At 43.8% G+C, this 15,440-nt stretch overlaps 1 protein-coding gene across 1 annotated transcript in view; it reads left to right on the top strand.

The window, feature by feature from the left end:
* LOC127550791 (tyrosine-protein phosphatase non-receptor type substrate 1-like) overlaps nt 1–7,404 on the top strand; it is a 33,320-nt gene extending 25,916 nt beyond the window's left edge. Inside the window, exons 5-6 of the mRNA XM_051979975.1 lie at nt 429–465; nt 4,282–7,404. Coding sequence (XP_051835935.1) covers nt 429–465; nt 4,282–4,401 — 157 coding nt within the window. The 3' untranslated portion in view covers nt 4,402–7,404. The remainder of the gene's footprint in view (nt 1–428; nt 466–4,281) is intronic.
* Nucleotides 7,405–15,440: the final 8,036 nt, after the last annotated feature.

Genomic DNA, 15,440 nt, shown 5'->3' with positions numbered 1-15,440 from the left:
GCCCAGATAATTTCCCAGTACATTTCTCCAAATCCTAGCACCAAGCCTCCAACACCCCAGCCCAAATACATGCTCCACTAGGCTCTATCTTCAAAAAGTCCAATCCTGTGTGGCAAAGGTGGAGAGGGGGAATTCATACCTTATCACTGTATGTCCTCATTTTCAAGAGCAGACCAAGCTTTAACCTTTTACTCAAACCTTGGAGGGAGGTATCTGTCCCTGGGAATGAAAGAGCAAAGTCACAAAACATCCCCACTTTAAATTATGTAACATTCAGAGATGACTCGGGGCTCTTGTCACTGTACATTACTGCTTCACATACCATAAGATGATGCAATATCTTTCCCTGGTGTCCCCTCACGTGTGGCAGGTCAGGAAAACTAATCATATTTTGGTCTTAGCAGCATCTTCTTTCTTTTTTCTTTTAGGCTAAAAACCTCAAAGACGAATCAGTCACAGAAAGAGGTAAGGGCTTGATTGGACTACCCCTTGAAAGGCATGGATGGCATGAATCACTAAGCAACTATTGAGCCCAATTTTTTACTAAGTATTCTTAGGGAAAAGGATAGAGAGGAACTAGGAGACACAGTCTCTTCCCTCAAGGAATTTCAAGTTCAATTCAGAAGAACAAGAACATACATACTTGTCTGGTAAGGTTTAGAATATTTATTAAACAACAGGCTTCAGAAGTTTTAGAGTTTAACTCAAGATGAAATTAGAGATAGATAAGTTATAATCAGGGAAATCTTTCCGGAAGAAACAGGATATGAGAGAGCAAAAATACGATTAGGTTAAAGGAAAAAATTCTTGAGTCGACTATGAAAAAGAATGTGTCGTAGACCAATATGTCATAGACTAGACTAAAATGCCATAGATTAGAATGTCAGAGCTAGGAGGGATCTTTAAAACACAGATTATCAGAAATAAAAGGAACTTTAGCAATGGCTTAGTTCAAGTTTCTCATTTTTCAGTTGAATGAACTAAGTCCCAGAAAGAAAGGACTTACCTAGTACTCCACCACCAATTAAATGATCTCAGTAGTCCCTTCTAGCCCTGTTAGAGAATATGATATTAGTTGGATTCCCAGTGAGTTCATATACACACAAACATACACACACATGTGTGTGTATGCATGTATAGCCTTCCCTACTTTTTCACACAAGTCTATCTCCTGGTCCACCTCCTCAAAAACTCACTGCCTCCAGAAAAATCTTCCCTGAAAATACTAATAATTTTTCAGGATTAGTGTTTTTGATCAGAACTTAATACTGCATGACTACTCAGCTGTTTAACTGGATTTGAATATTCATCACTTAGTGATTGTATAAAAATGTATATAATTTTTGCTTGTATGTAGTTACTGATCATACTGGAAACTTTGAACACTGGATCAGGAGTCAGCAGATCTGGGTGTAAATCTGGATTCTGCCACTGAGTCGTTGTATTACTTAAGTCCTTTCTCTCTCTAGGCTTCCATTTACCCCTCTGTAAAATTAAAGTATTAGACTAGGGGGTCGCTAAGGTTCTTTCCAGATATGGTATTCTATACGTTTCAGCCCTGAATGTTCTAATCCTCTTAGACGCAGTAACAGCTACCCGAGGATTCCTAGCAGGGCAGTCACTCCCTTTTCCCAGCTCAATCTATTGACTAGTATTGGAACCGTTCCTCCCAACTGCTTTACCATCTTCAGAAATGGTGGGGGAAGAGGAATGCAATGCTCCCAGGAGGATAGAAGGGAATGGGGGAGGGGAAAAGGCGGCTCCGTTGGTAAGTGCCTTCCCCATCTCTTCCTCTGGACTGAAGGTACCATGGTGACGGGTGCCATGGAAACTGGCAAGCTGGAGGGAGGCCAGGGCATCCCACAGTGACAATCAGCAACCCACGTGCAATGGTGCTGACCTCCCAGGGGTCCTGCCCAGAGCCCTTGAGCCTGCTTAGAGGCCAGGCCCATCACTGTTCCTAGAGACCTTGCCTAACAGGGGTCCTTTGACGACTGATCACATGTATTTCCCATTGGTCAGACTCAGCCATGGATGTAGAAAAGGGAAGAATCTTTTTCAGAGGGATTGCTGAGTTGGGAGGTAACTGAAAGGAATCACAGAATGCCAAAAGTGGGAGGACCCTTAGTGCAATAAAATATCAGAGCCAGAGGGGGCTTTGTTGTTTTGTCCATTAGTCCTATCAGACTCTTTGGGACCCTGTCTGGGGTTTTCTTGGCAAAGATTTTGGAATGCTTTGCCATTTCCTGCTCCAGCTCATTTGACAGGGGAGGAAACTGAGACAGAATTAAGTGACATGTCCAGGGTCACACAGCTAGTAGGTATCTAAGGCCATATTTGAATTCAGGCCTGGTACACTGTACCACCTACTTGCTCTTAGAGATAATTTTAAAGACCATATAGTCTAGCTCTCTTTTATATATTTATTTGTTACTTATCAATAGATTGATTTTTACAGGTGAGGAAATGAGGTCCTAGATAAGGAAAATGCCCACCCAAGTTCTCTCTGCGTAGCAGTGGCAATAAGGGCCTGAGCCCAGAGCTCCAGACTACCAATCTACGGTTCATTCTACTCGGAGCAGGGGCCCACCTTCCCTGATCTGCCCCCTCCCCTCTTTCTTCCTCCTTCCTCCCCGTTTCCTTGGGCCCCCAGTGAGCCCCTCCAGGGCAGGGCAGAGTCCAGACGGCCGTGGCTTCCATGACTCTGGTTACGCCCAGCAGGGATCCGGAGAATCTGATGCTTACCTCCCCATGAGTGTCCTGCCTGGCAGGGCCGATGATTAAATTCATCCCAAAGGCCTGAAAACTCCCGGATCCCCCGGATTCGGCGCCAGGACGCCACCTGTGGCTGCGGAGAAATCCGGCCGCTTCCATTCATGCTATTTTCAGTGACATCCTTCAGTAACCTCAATAGAAGCTTTGAATGGTCTTCTGGGGAGCCTGGGCTTTGGGAACGGCTTTTACACAGCCTCTGTCAATGGCTCCGCGGCCTGGAGCCTCCTAGATCACAGGACTTGGAGCGGGAAGGGACCTTAGATCACCCGATTCCGCCGTCGCCTTTTCCAAAGGAAGAATTCTTTATTCCCTGCCATAGAGGCGGCAGATGAGCTGCTACAGGCTTCGCCGCCTGGCCCCCCGCTCACCTTTTAGCCTCGTTAGCGGTGGCTCTGTCCTGCCTCACAAGGGCGGCCGCGCCGTCTCCATGCCGACAGCCCGCCGTCCCACAGGCCGGCCACGTGACCCTCCTCCACTTTGCAGAAACCCTTCCTGGCTTCGAGAGGCCTGCCCGAGCCTTGGCTCCATTCCAGAGCGGCCGAAGTCACCTTGCATCTGTCATAGAGGGCTGGGATGGTGGTCCCTAAGGGAGCGTCCGCTCCCCGCGGACAGGGACCGCCTCCTTTATCCCCCAGCCCCCCACAGAGCCGCCGCCGGCCGCCGCTTGCTGATTGACTATGTGGTGCCTTGGAGAGAATGTTGGTTACTTCACCCCCGAAGGGGAGCACGGACTCCCTCCTGAGCCTCCTCCCACAGAGTGAAAGTCTGCGACTTGTAGCCTGGGACGGGGCAGTTCCACGGACCTCGCGGTCTTCTGTGAGAACGTGGGCTTAGGCCCGTCCCAGCCCCTTCCAGCTGCAGTCCTTAGGCTCTGTGATTTCGGGAGGTGACTGAGCCCCACAGAAGGGCAGGGTCGGCGCTCCGCTGCCGTGGGACGGAGTCCTTGGCCGAGGGGGGCCGCAGTAGTTTGTGTCTTCCACTCAGAAGGAGAGCCTGAGCCCCGGCGGTGATGGGATGGGGGGGGGGGAATGAGGAACAAAGGGGAAACTGCGATGCAGCAGCAGGGGTGGAGGAGACCGGCGGGGCTGCGGGCTGGGAGGCCACACGGCCTCAGAGCCGACTTCGGGGAAGGCAGGTGTCGGAACCAAAACGGGGAGAGCGGCAGGCTTGTTCTGGGGTTCTTCTGAAACCGGGAGTTCATCATCCCTTCTTCCCACCCTGGCCCACAGATGCAGGGACCAGAATGCCCAGAGCCAGCAGTGCTGACGAAACGCTGGAACCTGGGTTCAAATGCCACATTAGCTTCTCTAAGTCGGGACCGTTTCCCGCCATGGCCAGGTCACCGAAAGAGGCAGCCCTGGGCAGAAGTCCCACTTGGCTTTGTGCGGTTTGATTCTGCCCTCCCCCACCTTCCCCACAGAGATGTCAGCTTCACTAGTAAGAGGCACCTATTCCTCCTCCCCTTCCCCGAACTCCTCACCAAGCCTTTTTTCTCTGCCTTTCCAGCCCGCCAAGAACAGAGAGATCGTATATGCGGACCTTCACATTAGGAAAGACCACCGGCCGAGGAGCCCGGCCCCGGAGCCTGGTCTCCATTCCGAGTATGCGACCATTCACATCCAGTAACTGGGCGCAGCGGACACGGCCCCAAGGACAGAAAGAACGGCTCCCAGGAAATCCTGAGGACTCTCCGGCTCCAGTCAGAAAGCTGGTGATTCTTTCAGCAACCTGAAAATAAAGCCGCGCGATCCGGGAGCACTAGGACACTCTGTGTACCAGGCCCAGTTTCTGGGCAATGTAATATCAAGCGACTCCCTCCCCTTGTCTGGTCCCAATTTCCTCGTCTGTAAAATGGGATAATAACTCCTCAGTTTCTTAGCTCACAAAGCTTAAATGAGATAACAAGAATCCTTTGTTATCTACAAAACCCTATCTCGCTACTGGCTCTCCCTTCTGGAAAAAGCTGTATTAGTGCTGACCTGGGAGTAGCTCCTCAACTTCCAGCAGGCACTGAATATGATGTTCCCCCGATTTAATTGGAGTACCAGATCTCCTCAGATCTTTTGGCCCTGGACTGGAACAGTGGTATCCAGTTTGCCACTAAGCCATACAGAAGGATCCCTGCTGGCTGCATATTTACTTAGTTTTAAAATGTAATGTTATCTTTGTTTTATTGTATTTTTATTTAGTTGGTTAAATATTTCACAATTACATTTTTCATCTGCTTCAGTTCACCCTAGGAGGTGAAACCTCTGGCTTAGGTCCCTAAAATGACACAAAAAATACTCTCGGGTTTTGCTCTAGGAAGAAAAATGCTTGGTAGAGATCGGCAGAATAGAGACAAGAGGGGAATTCTTGGCTCAATAATGAATTTGCCAGTCTAGCACCCGGTTGAACTATTGAGCACAAATGATCCATAGGCCAACAGGGGAATCCCTAGGCAACATACAAAACTATCAATAATAAATTCTACATGGAAACAATTGAGTCTTTAACAACAATCCCAAATATATAAAACAACCAGAGGCAGTCTGGTATAGTGGATAGAAAGCTAATTCCAAAGCTAGAAAAATATGGATTCAAGTCCCATCTCCACCACATATTTGGCTGTGTCTTTTAATTCTCTAGGAGAATACAATCATTAGTCAATAAATAAGTATTTATTGAGTGTCTATTGGGTGCCCAGCTTTGTAGAGGATAAAGGAAAAGAAAAGACATGGTCGCCTGACTTCTGAGTAATTCTGGACATTCCTCTAAAACTATTATCACCTTTATTTATTACAATTATTTTCTTTTTTTCTCAACAGTATTTTACTTTTCCAATTATATGTGAAGATAGTTTACAATATTCATTTTTGCCAGATTTGGGGTTCCATTTTTTCTTCCTCCCCAAGAAAACAAGCAATCTGATATAGGTTATGCATATACAATCAAATTAAACATATTTCCATATTAGTCATGTTGTATCACCATTATTTTTATCTGCTTTAGTCAAGGGAACTCCCCCCAAGAACACAATCATATGGCCTGTTTAAAAAATAAAGAAAGAAACAACATAAGGAATCCCACAGACTGGCACTAGGTTACTTTTCTTAAGTCCAGGTGGGCATTCCTGGATGGCATCCACAGTGGGCATGAGGAGTTGGGGAAGAAAGTGAGAGCAGGGAAGAACTACAAAGCCAGATCTCTGCTAATCAGGACTGGTCAGATCATCAGCTTTAGGTCAGCAAGCAAGGCCAGAAGGGAGTCCCATAGCTCCCCTGGGGGGGAAGAAAAATAGAAGAATTATCAGACCCTTCAGAGCTGCAAGGTCAAAGAGAAGTAGCAGGAGGGAAGGTCAGACTCTAGAACCTGCTAGGTTCCATCGCTCTAGTCTGGTCCTCATATAGTGCCATTGGAAGTTCTTCCAGCAGACAGCAGGTCAGAAGGGAGAGTGACCCCCATTTAATGAACAGAACTATCTCCCTCCCCATGGACCCCTGAGGTATCCATGATAGATTTCCGGAGGCCTGTAAATTTAGATAAGAAAAAGAATCCTATGTCTTTATTTCACTATAACTGGTTTCCTTTATAATCCTACATATTTTATTTTATGCATTTTAAAACTGTTATTCTGAGGAATCTTGCATACCTAAAATCAAATGCATTAGGATTATAAAGCAAAACAGTTTGAGGGATCCATAGGCTTCACCAAACACTATCAAAAGCATCCTTAACCCAAAAAATGATTAAGAATCCCTGGGCTATCATCTTGAATCAAGATAATCCTGCCCTGTGTCTCTGCTAGAAAGGCGTCCCCTGAATCGGTGACCCATGAAGAAATATTCCTGCACTGACCAGGTAGGAGAAAGACAGGCTCTTTACTGCTTCCCTCCCTGTTTACCCAGCCAGATGGGGCTAACTATGACATGAAAAGGGACAGTGGAACCAAGGACACCTAGGAACACTCCCCATTTGTGAATCATTGATATCCATCATCAGGCCCACCTTGGTACCAAATGTAAAAGGGGATTAGGGATGGGGAGGCTAACACAAGTGTCCTTAGCCCAAGGACAGAAACCTTCCCTGGACAGGGAAGTAGCCATGATGCCTTCCCAAGGAAATTGCTTTTTAAGAGAGATCAAGGAGGATTTCAAAGGAATAACTTGATAATAGTGCAATGAAGCATAGTAAAAATATCACAGATTTTGAGTTCAAAATCCTTTTCTGATGCTACTTAAGTAATGTTAGAAAAAAATCACTTTCTGGGTCTCAGTTTTTTCAACTATAAAATGGGATTCAGATGAACTAATTGGCCTCTGAAATCCCTTTCAGTTCCAAATCTATGATCCCATAAATAGGCCCTGGAGTTTCTTTTCATCTTCTATGAGGGCAAGAGACTTTAAACATTTTTCTTGACCCACTCACTGGCTACTCAAAGGAGGGTTTTATTATTAAATAATAATCTACTAGAAAGAAATGCCTTATTTCCATGTTTCTGGGATCTAGACATACTTTTTACTTTCAAAGGGCAATTTGTTAGTACATGTGATAAAAAAAAAAAAAATCGGGGGACAGGACCAATCCTTGTATGAAAACTCCATTCATATGGATCAGTCAAGCAATAAATATTAATTTTTGTATCAGGTACTACTATGTGTCATACACTGTGCTAAATGCTGGGGATATAAAGAGGCAAAAGCCAGTCCCTGCCCTCGAGGAGCTTACAATTTAGGGGGAGACAGCAGAATAGCACATATGTACAAACAAGCTCTCTCTCTGTCTATCTGTCTCTCTATAAGAAACTAGTTAAAGGAGAGAATTAATAGGGGTTAGGAAAGGCTTATAAAAAATGAAACTTTAGTTGAGGACTTAAAGGAAGTCAAGGAGGTAAGTAGGACTTTGTTGTGGTCACAAGAAAAGTGGATGGTGTTTGGATGACACAAAGCTCCCTATTCCTACTCATTAAAAAACCAACCTTAAGTATACATCTTATTCAGGCAGTGAGGCCCCATTCTAAAGTCAATCATTCTAACCCCATTCTAAAGTCAATCACTATATAAGCATTTATTGAGTGCTCATTGTGTACCCAGTCCTATAGGGGATACAAAAAAAGAAAAGATATGGATTTTGCCCTCAAGAACTTCACAGTCTAATTGGGAAATGATATTTACATACTTGAAGCAAAAATCAGAAAAACAATTAAAAAGCAAGCCCTTAGTTTTAGCCAAGCCCTGCCATGCACTTGACTGAGGTGCCCTTTCTCTTGACCTTAAAAAAATCACCATTTTAAAAATGGAAGGGTTAGAATAAATGGTTCTTTCCAGCTCTAACTGGGAGACCATATTGCATAATAAAAAGAGAATGACCTGGAATTATAAGGACCTGGAATGGAGTACCCTCTCTGACCTTTACGAAATACAACTCTGGGCAAGCTAACTTTCCTGAGACTTCTCATCTGTAAAACAGTGATTCTTGTATTCCCTATCTCCAGGGGCTGTTCCAAGGAAAACATTTTGTAAAAACCTTAATCAATCATTCAGTTCACAAGTAGTTATTAAGACCTACTATAGCCAGGCCCTGTGCTAGACACTGGGAATATATGTACAAAGAATGAAGTAATCCCCACTCAAAGTGAGCTCACATTCTTAAAATGCTTTAAAAAAATGTGCTCAAGAGACCACAGAGCAAAATGGCTCAGCCAAAACTCAACCTATAATCTGCTTCCATTACATCTTACTCCCCTCCCTTTTGAGGTTATCTGTTTATGACCTTATCCATCCTTTTCACAATGGCCTTCCAGAAACAATGACCCCCTGAGGAATAATACATTTTATTTTTATTTCACGATGTATTTCAATATGTATTAAACACCTACTTCAGGCAGAGTCCTATGCTGGGAATTAGAAAACATGCAAAATTTAGGTAAGACATCACTGGCCCTCATGATATAGTAGGAGGGTGATATAGCACTACATGGTAAGAACACCAAAGAGGTGAAAGAAATGCTCTATGAGGCAAAAATGATGACAAAAGTCATTACTGAAATAGGTAAGAATTACAAAATAGACTGGAGGGGCCAGGGTTTCTCAAATTGCACCATGAAGCGAGCTGAGCACTTTTTTCATGCACAGAACCAGTCTTGCTGGGGAATAGTAATCATACTGGAGTTGAGGATGGAGGGAATGGGTCCCATTTTTCTAAAACTTTAGGTGCTTCAAAGTACTTTACAGCCCTGTGAGGCAGGTGTAATAAGCATTAATTATTGCCCTATTTTACAGGTGACATTACTGAGGCCCAAGGAGTTTGAATAACTGGGCTCCTGTTCTCAAGTTCATTGTTCTTTCCTTACCAGATTGTGTCATCCTCATTTTACAGGGATTCCGAGGTGCAGGGAGAGCCAAGTGGCCAATTACTTAGGCAGTTGCTGCAGAGTTGGGATCACAATGGCCTCAGATTTGCCCCAGGTTACACAAAGTGAGCTGAGAATAGAACCCAGGTGGTCCAGTGGATGGAGCACCGGCCCTGGAAGCAGGAAGTCTCATCTCCCTAAATTCAAATCTGGTGTCAGACCCTTATGAGCCCTGTGGCCTTGGACAAGTCACTTAACTCTCTTTGCCTCAGTTTCCTCATCTGTATAAAGAGCCGGAGAAGGAAATGGTGAACTACTCCAGGATCTCTGCCGAGAACACTCCACGTGGGGTCACAAAGAGGCAGATACCGAAGGAGAGCACACCGACTCTGGTGGGACCCCAGCTCCGGGTCAGAGCTCCCCATCTGCCGATGTCTGTGACACTGAGGCACGAGTCCGGATCAGGCAGAGCTTCCCGGAGGCGGCCCTTCCGGCCCACTTCCCTGAGCCCAGTCTGGGGCTGCTCAAAAGCAGAAGTCCGGCTCCCCGAGACAGGGCCCCTTCCTGAGAGACAGACATCCTTCCTGAAGGTCACAGGAAAGGGGCAGGTTGTCTCTCCGATGCATGAGGGATGGACCAGCTTCCTCCCTTGAAAAATCCCTTCCACTTTCCACCAGGGCCATTCCCCAGTCACTAAGCGGCGGTTGCCAGGTAAAGACTTCCCGAGAACAGATTGATTTCCAAGGGCAGCTGAGAAAAGTCGTATTAAATGTGCAAATTGCTGTAGCAGCCCCCTTGATGAGCCCACGTGAGGCAGCCTCCTGCTCAGTGAAGATGAAACACATCTATGTGCTCTCTGACAAAGAGAAGGCTGCCGATCATGAGGATGCTTGAGATGACCAGCCCAGAAGCGTGCTCCGGCACCTGGGGAGTCCTGGCTGCAGCACAGCCCACTCCCCTTCCCCTCCAGGGTGTGGTGCTGAGGTGGGAAGGTCACTGCCCCCCAACCCCACTGCTCGGAGGCCCGAACCCCACTCCTCCCCAGCCCTCTTTTCCACTTGGTTCCTCTTCCAAACAATCACCCTTTCCAGGAAGCTTGAGCAAGGCAGCATGAAGTTCCTGGTGCTTCAGGGAGGATCTCAAATTGATTCCCCTGCTTCCAAGAAGTTCCCCACCGAAACGTCTTCATTTCTATTTGTGACCCTACTTTTCTCCTCATTCCCTTTCTCCCATTCTAATACCCGGAGAAGACCAAAAGCACTTATCCAACTCATCCCTTAGATGTGTTACACCAAACAACTCACTTCATGGATTATAAATGTACTAAATCTAGATTCATTGATTAAGTATTCACTAAATTTCCTTAATTGTTAAATGAGGGAGTTCCACAGGATGTCCTCTGAGGTTCTATGATCCCTTCCCAATAAATCTATGATCTTTGAAATGGGGGTGATCATTCTTGTACTGCCCTACAGGGCTATTAGGAGGAAATGAATCACTTTGTAAATGGAAGCGTATTACGTAAGAACCAACTATTATGAACCCCAAATTGTCCCACTTCAGATCTGCCCCTTCCATTGTGCTCTGTGGACTGTCACCTCCATAATTAGCAAACTCATTTTTATCTTACTCCTTTTCTTTTCTCACATCTTCCTCCTTCAGAACTCAATGCCATGTGGTTACCTTTGAACAATACCATATCTCTGGCCACCTGATTACATGTTCACTCTATCCCTGCTTCACTGGTCCTAGTGGAAGAGCTGGAAATCCCTTTATCTGATCATAATTGTTTTGAATTCCACCTCCCCCTCTATCTTACAATCTTTAACCCCATTCTTTCTCCTCACTATGACCACCAGTCCTTCTCACCCTAAGCCCTTTCCCATGCCATCCCCTTGCACTAGCTCTATTCCCCTTCTTTCCCTTAGTCTTTTGTGAACTCCTTCAGCTCTACCTTTTCTTCCACATTTGAATTCCTTTTCTGATCAAGCCTTGACAGCCGCCATCTTCATTCCTACTCTAATTAGACTTGTAAGCTGTTTGAGGGCAGAGACTTTTTTCTTTTATTTTTTTTTAAAACTTCCCCGCATTTAGCAAAGTGACAGGCACATAGTGAGTGCTTAATAAATGCTTATTAATTTGGCTTGTTAAAATGACTTCATATGCTGAGTGGTCACAAAATTATTCTGACTCTGTCTACTGAGAATTTCTATTATATAAACTTAATTGGTCTTTCAGTGCAGCAAGGCAGTCCTCTTATACCTCCCTAATTCCTTACCTATCCAACTCACCACAATGGCTATTACAAACTTTTTCTTGGCATCCTTTCCCCTACACTTTTAGCTGAGGACTTTGCCTGATAACTCAATGAAAAAAAAAAAAAAAAGAAATCATTTACTAATGTTTCTCTCTTCTTTCTCCTTACCGCATATCACTCAGATTTCTTCCTTTGATAATCCTCTACAATCCTCTCTCTCATGAAGAAGTAGCTCTTCTCCTTGCCAAGGCTAACTCCTGACATGAATCCCTCATCAAGTTATTCTTTCTTCTTCTGTAGATTGCTCTTCCTATTATCTCCAATCTCTCTGTAATCCTCAATCTCTCCTTAATTACTGGCTTCTGCTGCTATAAACAGGTTCATATCTTCTTCATCTTTAAAAAATTAATTAAAAACCTTACATGATCTTATCATCCTTTCTAGCTATCATCCTGTCTCTTCCCTTTCTTGACTAAGTTACTTGATAAATTCATCAACACTTGCTCTGTCCACTTCTCCATTCTAAACTCTCCACAATCTGTCAGGTAGTCAACCAACATTTATTAAGTACCTATTTTGTTCCAGTCACTACACTAAATGCTGGTAATAAAAGTAAAAAATAATCTTGGCTTATGTAATGTATAATTACAGTGTAATGGGAAAGACAAAATACAAACATACAAATAAGCTCCATACAAGAGAAATGAGAGATAATTAACTCAGGGAAAGCATTAAGATTAGACTGGAAAAGGTTTCTTATAGAAAGTGGGATTTTAGCTGAGATGTGGAAAAAGCCAGGAAAAGTCAAGAGTTAGAGATGAAGAAGGAGAGAATTCCAGCCACGAAGGACAGACAGCAAAAAGGCTTCGAATTGGGATTATTTATTCAAGGAACAATAAGGAGGCCATTGAACTTAGATTGGGAAATACATGGCAGGGAATAAAATGCAAAATGAGTGGCAAGATCAAAAGGGAACAGGTTATACAGGGTTTTAAAAGCCAAAAGAAGAAGAATTTCTATTTGACTTTAAAAGTAAAGCTATTGGAGTATATTGAATAGGAAGTGACATGGTCAGAATTTAGGTCAGACTCGATCAACTTTATGAATATCAATTTGACAACTAAATAGAGGATGGATTGGAGTAGAGATAGATTTGAGACAAGGAAACCAACTGAAAGATTATATCAATAATGTAAGTGTAAGGTGATGAGGGCCTGCACCAAAGTAGCAGCAATTATGAAGGAGAGAAGAAGGTACATAGCAAAGGTCTTAAATAGACAAAAAATTGGATTTGACAATTGATTGGATATAAGGGTTGAAAGAAACTGAGGGAGAAATCAAGAATGACTTCTAGGTTGGAAGCCTAAGGGTGGTACCTCTGACAGTAAAAGAGAAGTTAGGAAGAAGGGAGGGCTTGAAGAAAAAGATAATGTGTTCATCTTTGGATATATTAAGTTTAAAATATCAACAGCATATCTGGTTAAAGATATCTAACAGCAAGTTAGTGAGAAGAGACTGGGAGTCCATAAAGAGTTTGGGGTTGGTCAAGTAGATCTGTATCATCTACACAGAAATGACAACTAAAACCAGGGAGCAGATCAAGTGAAATAGAGGAAGAAAAGATGGTGGCTCAAGACAGGGTTACACCCATGGTTAGTGTTGTGACCTAGATAAACTCTAGCAGAGGATAGAGAGAAGGGAGTAGGAGAAGAAGCAGGAGAGAGCAGGGTCAGGAAAACTTGGATGAGAATATCAAAGGGGATGATTTATAGTTTCAAAGGCCTTTATAAAGGTCAAGACAGATGAGGATTAAAGATCAGCCATTCGATTTGACAATAAAGAGATCATCAATAATTTTGGAGAGAGAAGTTTCAGTGGGATGATAAAATTAGAATCCAGATTGCAAAGAGTTAAGAAGAAAGTGAGAGGAAAGGAAGCTAAAATGCCAGCTGTAGAGAGTCTCCTCAAGTTGATTAGCCATAAAAAGGAGAAGAGATATAGGGATGGACATTAGAAGGGAATGGACAGACCAAGGCTGGATCTTTTGAGAATGGAGGAGACATCACCATGTTTGAAGGCAGTAGAGGAGCAGCCAGTAAACCGAGGCAATCTTCTGGAAAAGATAAAATAAATGGAACTGTTCATCCTACCTCCTATCTCCTTTGCTGGATGACACCTTTCTTCAGTTTTGCATCACCCACTCACTGCCTTTTGAATATCTCAGACTGGTTGTCCCTTAAGCATCTCAAACTCATGTCCAAAAAAGAACTCATATCTTTCTTCCAAGCCTTTCCTTTTTCCAAATTCCCCTATTATTGTCAAAGACACCACCATCCTCCCAGTCACATATGCTTACAACCTAAGTGTGATCCTGGAGTTAGTCATACTTACACTCCATAGTCAACTGTTGTCAAATCTTGTCATTTTTACCTTCACAACATCTGTTGTATTCATTCCCTTCCCTACATGCATATAGTTATGACCCTGCCACAGGCTCTAATCAACTCATTGCTGACCTTTTCAAGAGCAGTTGGTCTCTCTCTGTTTCCAATCCATGCTCCAATTCACTACCAAAGTGATTTTCCTAAAGGGCAGATCTGATCATGTCTTTACCCCTGCTCAATAAACTCCAGAGGCTCCCTCTTCCCTCCAAGATTAAATATAAAATACTCTGATATTTAAAGTCTTTTACCACCTGGCCCCTTCCTACCTTCTAATCTGCTTATCCTTTTCTCTGCATACTCTACCATCCAGAGTCACTGGACTTCTTGCTATTTCTCACATACAGCACTCCATTCTCCAGTTCTGTGTCATTTCCCTGGCTATCCCCAACACTTTAAAACTATTTCCAATTGGTCCTATATATACCTAGTTTGTCCATAGTTATTTTTATGTTGAATCTCCCACTAAATTATGAGCTCCATTCATTAGAATATAAGTTCCTTGAAGGCAAAAACTGTTTTTGCCTTTCTTTGTATCTCCAGCACTTAGTATAATGCCCAGCACATAGTAGGTACTTAATAAATGCTTGTTGACTTGATGATCCATAGAATATTTAAATTCTAAAATCAAAGGACCATGGAATATCATAATCATAGAATAAAAAAATCTGAGTCACAAAAATATAGAATTCAGAAATACAAAATCACAGAATGCTAGAATCTTAAAATCATACAATGTTATGTAATTGATGTGCCCAGGAGGCAATCAGTCAATGTTAAAAGATAAGGCTTTTGTTTTGGCTTTGAAGATGTCTTCCCAAGGTGTAAACATTCCCTTTAATGTGACATTTGAGAATGATGGTCTGAGTCATGGAGAATCATACCACTGAACTATGGATTATTTTTGAGTTTAAAAGGAAGAACAGAAGCAGACAGGCATGGAATAAACCTCAACCAAAAGGGCCAGAGAAAAGTCAGTTGGACAGCCTCTACTTTCCTAGAGAGAAACTTGCGCAGCGTCTCAACAGAATCAGAGTCCCAGGAGAGAAGAGAATGACATGGTCCCATATGTGGAGGAATTAGTGAAAGATTGAGAAGTTCCTGGGCCAAACTGGAAGCTTCAGAGTCAAGAGCCAGAAGCTGCAGAGTAGCAGTGAAGGAGGGATGGAGGAGTTTCCTTGACAAACAGAATTCCATGACCAAGTCTCCAGGACACAGCCAAGTCTCTGGACCAATATCCTAGCAAGATGAGAAGCTGTGATCAGTGCTGAATCCTGGACCAAGGAGGAGCTACAGGATCAGAGCAGAACGCTGGCCAAGGGGCCCCAGGAGGAGGAAACCCGGACCGGGCCTTCATTAGTACTGAGAGTTCTATGGACCGGGCTGAGGAAAAAGAAACTGATTCTTGAGACATTGAATGATCTTCATTAGCACTCATTGCCAGTGGAGAGGAGAAGGAACAAAGAAGGGGACAAGGAGGCAGGAGTCTCAAAGTAATACTGTAGGTCTGCAGATGATAGGAAGGGTCTCTGAGTGGATAAGGGGACTCCCCAAAGGAAAAGGAGTTTGTTCTCAAGCAACCAGGGAGGATTTCCCACTTGTAGGGGCTCTCTCCTCCAGGATAATACAGTAAGTC

Source organism: Antechinus flavipes, chromosome 2 (genome assembly GCF_016432865.1).
Source record: "Antechinus flavipes isolate AdamAnt ecotype Samford, QLD, Australia chromosome 2, AdamAnt_v2, whole genome shotgun sequence".
In the NCBI taxonomy this organism is placed as follows: domain Eukaryota; kingdom Metazoa; phylum Chordata; class Mammalia; order Dasyuromorphia; family Dasyuridae; genus Antechinus; species Antechinus flavipes.
Note: the sequence above shows the minus strand (reverse complement) of the source record. Positions and strands in the feature narration are given on the sequence as shown.